The sequence below is a fragment of the Miscanthus floridulus genome, chromosome 6 (assembly GCF_019320115.1).
Source record: "Miscanthus floridulus cultivar M001 chromosome 6, ASM1932011v1, whole genome shotgun sequence".
NCBI classification, from domain to species: Eukaryota; Viridiplantae; Streptophyta; class Magnoliopsida; order Poales; family Poaceae; genus Miscanthus; species Miscanthus floridulus.
This window is the reverse complement of record NC_089585.1, coordinates 15,495,637-15,504,856: the sequence shown is the minus strand read 5'-3', so window position 1 is coordinate 15,504,856 and position 9,220 is coordinate 15,495,637. Positions and strand designations below refer to the sequence as shown.

General features: G+C 44.9%; 1 protein-coding gene across 1 annotated transcript; it reads right to left on the bottom strand.

The window, feature by feature from the left end:
- Nucleotides 1-455: 455 nt before the first annotated feature.
- LOC136457735 (carboxylesterase 15-like) lies at nucleotides 456-1,523 on the bottom strand. Its single transcript, XM_066457750.1, has one exon. It carries the CDS (start codon nucleotides 1,509-1,511, stop codon nucleotides 471-473), a length of 1,041 nt encoding a protein of 346 aa, XP_066313847.1. The 5' UTR covers nucleotides 1,512-1,523; the 3' UTR covers nucleotides 456-470.
- Nucleotides 1,524-9,220: the final 7,697 nt, after the last annotated feature.

Sequence of the window (9,220 nt, the reverse complement as noted above, 5' to 3'; positions counted from 1 at the left end):
GCTATGTATTTGAAAAAGATAAGGAATGCCATTCGGGCTTTGTTTTCCTTATCATGACTAAGAATTGATATGGGCTGACGCTAGATATGCGTGCGTGGGCTAGAAAATAACCTCGAGATTGTAGCCCATCTTGTCGAATGCTTTCTCGGCCTATTGAGGTACCAGGAAACTAATATAGAGGGAAACAATAAGGGAAGATTCTTTCGAAAATCCATAAACCAAGTGTGAGTTTTGTGTGAGAGAAAGTAAAATCTGCACTTAAGGGCATGCAGCACTGGATGTGCATCAGGATACGTGCACATCAGGAAAGAGACATCTAATGGTGCACGTCAAGAGAGCATGTGCCCGGTTATTCATTCGACCACAGATGGTGTTCAAGACCTTGCCATGTTCTTACACTCCTACGTAGAGAGAATCAAGGGAAGCAAAGTGCCAAGAACAAGACGTTTTATTAGACCAACGACCACCAGCTATTCCGCACTAGTAGCGGCGTTCTCCCTGTAAACAAAGCGCTTCACGACTCGGATCGTCTCGTTGGTCCCCTCGCCCCACGGCTGGCGGGAGAAGAAGGCGTGCTCCTGGCCCTCCAGGACGGCGACCTCCACTGGCTTATCCATCTCCTCGAGCCTCGCCGCGTAGCGCAGCACGCGCTCGTGGAGGATGTCGCGGCCGGCGGACACCACGAGGACCCGCGGGAACACCACGGTGCCCAGCGCGGGGCTGTCGGGGCCGAACGGGTTTGTCACGGGGTGGTCCCTGGTCGCGCCCACGGGGAGCGACAGGCGCCACATCGTGTCGGCCATCTCGATCGTGAACGACGGCGAGACGGCTGGCGGCGGCGAGGCCTCAGCCGCGGTGCGCTGGACCCCGCTGAAGAACGGCGTCAACAGGACGTGCCTGGCGACGCGCAGCGGGGCGAGCGGGAGCTGGCCGGACCCGTGCCTCACCGCGACGTGGTGGGACATGTTGGCGCCGGAGGACTCTCCGGCCACGAACACCCTGGTGAAGTCGGCCGACTCGGCGAGCCAGGGATGGTGATGGGCGCCCGCGACGCTGACGACCGTTGCGTGCTGGTCACGTAGCCAGGACAGGGCGGCCGCGGCGTCGTTGATGGCGGCGGGGAGGCGGTGCTCGGGGCCGAGGCGGTAGTCGACGGAGAGCACGACGGCGGGCAGCTCCGACGCGAGGCGGAGGCACCCGGTGTGGAAGTTGGGCTGCGAGAACGTCCCGAGGCAGAAGCCGCCGCTGTGGAAGTACATGAGCACCGGCAGCTTCTTCTTCGCCCTGGCGGCGTCGCCGGCAGTGGCCGCGGCCGGCCGGTACACGCGTAGGCTTAGGCCGTGCGCGGCGTCGTACACGACGTCCTCCCACTGGACGCCCGGGACGTCAGGGAAGTGCTCGTCGGACGGCCGGAGGACGGCGGGGTCGGAGCGGACGACGGTGCCGTCGCTGAGGAGCTGGATGACGCCGCGGTAGTCCTCGATGACGCGTGGTGCCGTGTCACTGGACATGGTGCTCCACAGTCGACACTGCATGAAACGGCAGTTCGCTGATTGAAGATTTGAAGGCGTCTCGTGTCATTTATATACGGAGTACTACTCTCCAGTAGTGATTAGTGAGCACTAGTCGTCTTTACCTAGTAAAAAAAAGAAGCAGAAACTCGTTCGTTTCGTGTACGCCAAGTCCGTTGAGTGTGAGAAGCTGTTGTAGGCTTGGGCTCTGGTGGGAACTTGGGAAGAAAGAAAAGACAAGGAAATGTGAGTCAAACTCCATATCGTGGATAAGACCATGGCTGAAAATATTATTGGTTGATTTGTTGTGAGAGAAAAATATTATTCGTTGACTAAAAAAAATATACTTATACGCCAAGTGAACAGGGCGTATATGTATTATTGTAACAGCAGCATTCTGCATTCGAATGAAGTTTATGTGAACTTGTGGGGTACGAAGTGGTTACACTACTGGCGCGCGATGATTCTGTGTGTTGGGAAACAGACGTGGAATTGTTTTGTTGGTTCATCGTTTTCTACAGCGAGATGTTTCACGTTGATGTCCATTTTGTATAGCCGCACTTGCGTGCCCCCCCCCCCCCCCCCCTCGGGAAAACTGTCCTTATACCACATTCGAAACCCCCCCCCCCCCCCCCCTGGGAAAACTGTCCTTATACCACATTCGAACACACACACACAACCCACCCACCCACCCCACCCCCGCGTTCATTTCCTTATTAAATCGAATTTTGGCCCAACTCTTATAAAAAAAACTCCTTATTTTTTTCAAAGAAATTTAACTTTTTTAGATAAGCATCACTTTGATATACACTCTATTTAGATACATAATAAAAATAATATATCTAGAAAAATCAAAATGCCTTATAATTTGGGACGGAGATAGTATCAAAGTAGTTGGTTGAGACAACGACTTTAGCTTACGTAGCGCCACATCGACCGCTAGAGTGTGAAAGTGCATCTAGCCCTTTAGTGGATTTTGGATGATTGAATTACAATGTGATTAAAGGTTTAACCCGTTTGCTAAGTGTGGACAGGTAATAGGTTATCTCACAGGTACTTAATGAAAGCCAAAATGATGTGTTGTTGTATAAACAATCTAGTTCAAGCACAAGACAACAATGCAAATGGAATTCATGCAAATGCTTATTTATTGTGAGATTTTCATGTACTATGTGTAAGCAAGCTCGGTAAGAATTAATTAATGAGACATGAGGAATTGCATATGGAATGGTCTCATATTTGAAGCTTGCTAAATTAAAATAAAAAGAAAACAATATAAATAAATGGATGATTCAACACAAGATGTGACTTGATGGCTTGAGATGATGAAGATAGCAAGAAAAGGCTTCGAGGCACTAAGTAAGGGTGAAAGGCAAGCGACGGCTTGGCGGCCGAAGAACCTAGCTAAGGTGAAGAAGGAAGTGACTTGATACATTTAGGATTATTCAAATTTGATGAATGGAATCAAGTCACGTGCTCAAAATGGCTATGCTCAAGTGAAAAGATCAATATCAACATGTTGGCACCCTCACTTGATGAAGATTGGAATACATGGCTTCGGTTGAAAGAGATCAACCTAAAAGGTTTAAAACTCTTTAGATTTGAGTTAATAGGAATGTCGTACTATTAAGAGGGATGCATCATGTTGATAGATAATTATTCATAAGTGCTCAAGCCAACCCATGTGAGTTTTAGAGTGTTTGAGAGACAAAAGAGCTAACTTGTTTTTGCTAGTCTGATAATACCGAACGTGTCCAGTATATGCCTAGGCTCGATAAAATTCTTGATGTTCTTGGGTTGGTTTATCGGGAGTTTCGACGGTCGGGAGTTATGGCAATGGTCGGGAGTTCCAATGTTTCGTGCTTAACTGACTTGGAGTGTTCACTGTCCTAGTCATACCGGGCGTGTCCCGTATGGATGGCCAGAGGCCAACGGCTAGTTTTCAAATGCCTCGACGGTCGAGAGTTCCGGCATGCATCGGGAGTTTCGACACCTCACATACTTTAACTCAGTTACTATTATTTTCAAATGTGATGAGGGTCGGGAGTTTCGACACACGTCGGGAGTTCCGACGCCTCACAACGTTACTGTAACTCAGTTACCATTGGCGCAGTGTAAGTCATACCGGACGTGTCCAGTATGTCTAACACCTCTGGTGTTTTGACCTAACACTAAAACTTGCCATGTCATCATATGCATTGCAAAGCATTCATAAAGTAGAAAATTTTGAATGCATTCACTAAATAAGCTTTATTTCATAATGTTGTTATTTCATGTGATGTGATTCAAACCCCTAAATAAAGATCATGACCACAAGGGTCAAATTTCATGTGATCATGTGAGGTCATGTGTCATTTGACTCAAATAACCCTAATGGGCCATGTTACTGGTCAAAAATTAAAGTTAAAGTAAAAGGAAAACAAATCAAATTTGAATTCAAATTCAAATCACAAAAGTCTTTTTTGCCCCTTTTGTCTAATTCAAAATCCATTTGGAATTTGGGGTTGAGGCAAAAAGCAAAGTTGAAGATTATTTTATGTGGATCAACTTTGGTATTCAAAGTTTTTCAAGTTTACATATAAAATTTGGAGTAATTTTGAAATGATTCAAATACTCAAATGCACCCCAAATTCAAATTTCAAAATGGAGGTAGAATTTGAAAATGTTCCTAGAAGCAAAGTTGTGGAGTTTGAAAAATTGAGCAACTTTCATTTTTGGAGATTTTCAACTTCTTTAGAAAAATTGGGAGTAATTTGTAAAATGAACTCAGTGGCAAATCTGTAATTATTTCAAAATTTCAGATAACTACAAGGCACCACCGCCTCACCGTCGGCGTCCTTTCTCCGGCCTTCTAGGCACGCCTGCGACCGCCCTTGGCTTCACGCTGGCGCAGGGAGCACGCTGCGTGTCGAGTCTGCGCGCTCCTGGCTGAGCTATAAGAACCAGACGACGCCGTTCACTTTTCTTCCTCCTCTCTGTTTTCTCGACGCTGCCGTCTCAACTCCGGCGAGCTTCTCTCGTCTCCTCAACGCAAGCAAGCCCCGTAAAAGCCGTGTTCTAGTTCCGCTTGCTCCTTGCGCATCCGACTAAGCTGTTGCTACCACCTAATTTCGCTGAGAGCTCGCGGTACACGTTCATCTTCCTCGCGGCCGGCAATCTCAACGGAAGCTCCAATTCACCATGGCCAGTCTCATCCGGTGAGCCGTTGCCCTTGCTGGTTGACTCTATGGATTCATCTCGATGCTGTAGTGCTCATTCCACTCTTGCCTGCTCGTTTTACCCACTGCAGTCGCCGGAACACTGTCGTCGACGAGGTCCGCTCCGCCGTGATCCCGGTCACCGTCGAAACACGTCACCATAGCTTCTTCGGTCTCGCCTGTTGCTTCAACACGATCGGGGTGAGCCACTGATGCTTCCTATACTCTCTGTTTCACCGTTACTAGCCTTGTTTCGCCGGTGTAACACTGCCATGCCACCGCGTCCGCCATGATCGGTGTTAGCTTTGTTCCGTGTCGTAATCAACCTCCGTAGTGCCACAAATCAATGCGCCTAGCTCTTGTGAACATGTTGGTACTTTGGCCGTCGCTGTTGTGATCACTATCGGCGAGATAGCGCCGGTCAGCGCCATCGGAGCCACGGTCAATGCTCGAGGTTGGGGATGACAGGTGGGAGCCGGCTGTCAGTGAGAGCAAGAGAGAGAATAGTGAGTTTTATTATTTTCTGATTTTGAATAGTGCTGAATCTTTGGAAATTTGTAGGAAAATAATCATAGCTCCAAAAATTCTGAAATTTTATGTGTAGCTTCTATACATGCTCTATTATGGTTTAAAAATATGAAACTTGAAATTTGAATAAATTTGTAATGTTCAAATATTCAGTCCATTAATTAATAAATGCAATTTCCATGATTTTTGTAGGCCACTGTATAATTCCAAAAATTATGAAATTTATTTTGGTACACTAATTTGTCATGAGGAAGCTTACATAAAAGTTTCATGTCATTTGGAACAAGTTCATTTTTGGGCTTATTTCCAAATTAATTCCAAAATAAATAAAAGCAAACCCTAAGTGTTTGATTAGTGTTGAATCTTGTTTTGGTCATGTTTTGTGACTAGTAGAGTTTCAAGATTCATTTGGTCAAGTCACATGTGTGGTTCTTGATGGTAGGATTGCAAGTTGGTTTTGTTGGCTTGCAACTGTACCGTGAAGGAAAATCGTATTCGGGGTGTTTTTACATTTCATGTACCGTGGAAGCATCATGTTTACGTTATAATCATGTTAAAGCATATGTTATCATTTCGTGTAGAATCTGAGAGTGAAACGATTCTAGTTGAGCAAGTTCTAGAAGAATCCCCGGTTGTCACGGGATTCGGTAATTGTGATACTGATCCGGAACCTAAGATCGTCAACGAAGGCAAGCCCCGGTTTATGCATTAAACCTTTACCTTGTTTACTTTGAAAAGTTTATCACCTATGTTACTTATTGCATTGAGTTGATTAATTTAAATGTTTCCTACTTGATGCATTGCCTACCTTGTTAATTGTTTACCATCCTTGAAGATGTTTTCATTTATAAAGGCGTAGAATGCTTAGTATGCTTTATGATAGGCTTTCAAAATAAAAGTTTTGATACAATCAAAGATGGCATACTGGCCAAAGAAAGAAAGAAGGTTAAATGAACTAGAGACTAGTCGGGTGACTTATCTTGAATGTTGGGTAATGTTGTCGACTATGTCGCTTAAAGGCCACTCATTGTGGATCTTCTGAACGAGACACTTTGTAGTACTGGTCACATACTCCGGTAAGCCTACTTCGGCTAATCCGATACTAAGACGAATGCCCACGCACTGGGAGTGGAGAGATGACGGGAGTAGCGTGTACCCTTGTGGCTGGAATGTGGCCGAATTTGAGGTGTGTTGTACTCTCGGGTGGCGTGGAGACAGCTTAGTATAGGAGGATCCGGTAGCGAGGTTGATATATGCAAGATTAAGTTCTACATATGTCGTGTGATAAGGAATCCCCAGCTGTGACTTGAATCAATTTGAATTGCCGGTGCTCCACGGATATGGAGACTCGATTCATTATAGAAGCAATGCAGGACTGGTGAATTACTAAAATATGAGAAAAGAATGGAATGAAAAGGAATGGAATATGGGAAATGTATATTTAGTTGAGATAATGAACTAAAAGGACTTAGGGGTAAAACTTGAAAATAGAATGAAGAATAGTAAGCTTTTGGCAAAGAACTTTTGAATCTTGCTACATCCTTACCTTGCCCCAAACCCCTGCATCTCTAAAGTCTTACACCCCTTTAAGTTGGGTTAGTCTTGTTGAGTACTTTTGTACTCAGGGTTTGTTAACCCTTGTTGCAGATGAGTCGCATGTGCAGGCTTGTTTTGGTCCCTGCTGCATGTCTGTGTTCGAAGTCAATGACGATGAGGAGTGATGAATGGCCTTTGGACAAGGCACTAGTTTGTATGATAAATAAAGTTAATGTAATATTATCCCGCTACTATGGTTGTATGACACTTATGGTATTGTAAGTTCGAAAACAACTAGTTTGTAAACTATGTTATCTTAAGACTTCTGCTATCTTTTACTCTGATATATATTTGAATAAACTGTTGTAATCTGCAATGTCTGTGATTGGGATCCTATTTGAAAAAGAGAATCGTGGATGATTCGGGTTTCCCGAGGACACCCGATAGACCTATTGAGTTGTTGGGAACTCGTGAACGCTATCCGAGGTCTGTTAAGACAATGATAGGTGCACGTGGGCCTGATTCCTTAGGAGGTTCTACCACAGCTGGTATCAGAGCAGTTCCCATCTAAGAGCATTGTAGGTTACTTTGGAAACCTTCAAATTGATTTGGATCAAAGAAAGTAAACTTGATATTTTAAAATTCAAATTTCTTTCTTCTTACCTATGATCTAGACTCAATCTTGTCTTATTTGAAAGTTTGTGGCGAATAATATGATTAGGTTTGTCCTATGTATTAAAAATCTAGTACTTATGATTATATAAATCTTTTGTACCTAGATTCGTAAGATCGATTCATGCATCATACTTTAGCACCTTGCATAATAATTCCCCTTAATAGTGGTTGGGTAAGTAATGTCAATCTCATTCTTGCTAACCTCCATTATCCTCAAGCTATTCTTATAGTCCTACCCTAAATTCTACAGGCTATGGCAAAGACCAAGGTAACCGCACGTAAGTCAATGGGACCTCACAGAGTCCCTCGTCACTAGTTGGCACCAACAAACCATGAGCTTGGTGAAGGAAGTTCCAAGAAGCTAGGAGATGAAGGATCTTCAAGCAACCCCACCAACATCGAGAACCTTACCAAGGAGCTCAACACTCTTCGTTGAGCTCATGCCAAAGATCAAGAAGAGCTAGCGGAAATGCAAAGGGGCATCACCATGACCATGGAGCTATGGAATGAAGCCTGGACACGAGAGGATGCGGCCAATGAATGTGTCCATGAGTTGGAGTTCTACGTAGAAGACCTGGAGATGGACAATGTCATTCTTCATGAGAATGTCCACATGCTGTACGCTCAACTTCATCCTCCTCATGGGGATGGTGAAGTTACAGATGAAGAAATGATTGTGGATCCAAGAGAAGTCGAGAATGAAGAAGAGGAGGAGGATCCTGAGGAGTTAGTGTACTTCTCAGATGAAGATGAGGTTTCATCCGATATGGGCACGGATGCCGATGACTGAGAGCTCAGAGCAGTAATAGTTCCTTTACTGCTTTCCTAGTAAACCAGGGTTGTCTTATGGGATACAAGACATGTAATTTAAATAAGTAACCCTTTATAGCATGAAACCTTTTAAATGCTTTCAATAAAGAATAATGTAAGTAAACATGTTTCTCTAACAGATGCCTCGTCCTATCACCTGAACTAGTGCTAGTGGCTCGCATGATGATGATGAGTGCCCAAATCCTCCACCAATGCCTTCGACTATGGCAGATGCCATAGCCGCACTCGTCAATGCAACGGTAGAGAATGCTAGGTTGTTAAGGGAATTGGCGCAGAACCAACAGGCACCATACCCTAATCGTGGCCGTCGTAATAATGGAAACGACGAGTCAACCTATGTTTATTTTACTAACACACGTCCACCGGTGTTCTCTAAGGTAGAAGAACCTTTAGAAGCAGACGATTGGCTTAGGACAATAGAGCAAAAGTTTGAGCCGATTCACTGTACCGAGGTTCAGAAATCTAGGTTTGTGGCACAGTAACTCCGAGGAGCTGCTGGTGCCTGGTGGGCAAATTTGGTAGTAGTACAGCTCGCTGGTCACCAAATCAACTAGAGGGAGTTTAAGGATGCCTTCAGGGCACACTATATTCCAGATGGTGTGATGACCATGAAGTTAGAAGAGTTTTTGGCTCTTAAGCAAGGGGAGCACCCGGTGATGCACTATGTTGGGCGCTTCAATCACCTATCGTAGTATGTTATAGAGTATGTGAATACTGATAGGAAGAAGAAGAATCATTTTCTTAGAGGCCTGAACACTAAACTTCAGACCATGATGGCAACTTGTGGTAACGCAACTTACCATGAGACAATCAACATTGCTATCGCTTTAGAGGAGAATTATCGCCGACACAAGGAGGCGAAGAAAAAGAAAATATTTGCTTCTGGATCGTCGAGTGGAAAGCGTCAGAAGATAGTCTACCATCCTCAGAATCATGGCCGTG

Excerpts from the sequence above, each read along its gene's own strand:
- LOC136457735 (XM_066457750.1), bottom strand. The coding sequence starts at position 1,511 with ATGTCCAGTGACACGGCACCACGCGTCATCGAGGACTACCGCGGCGTC.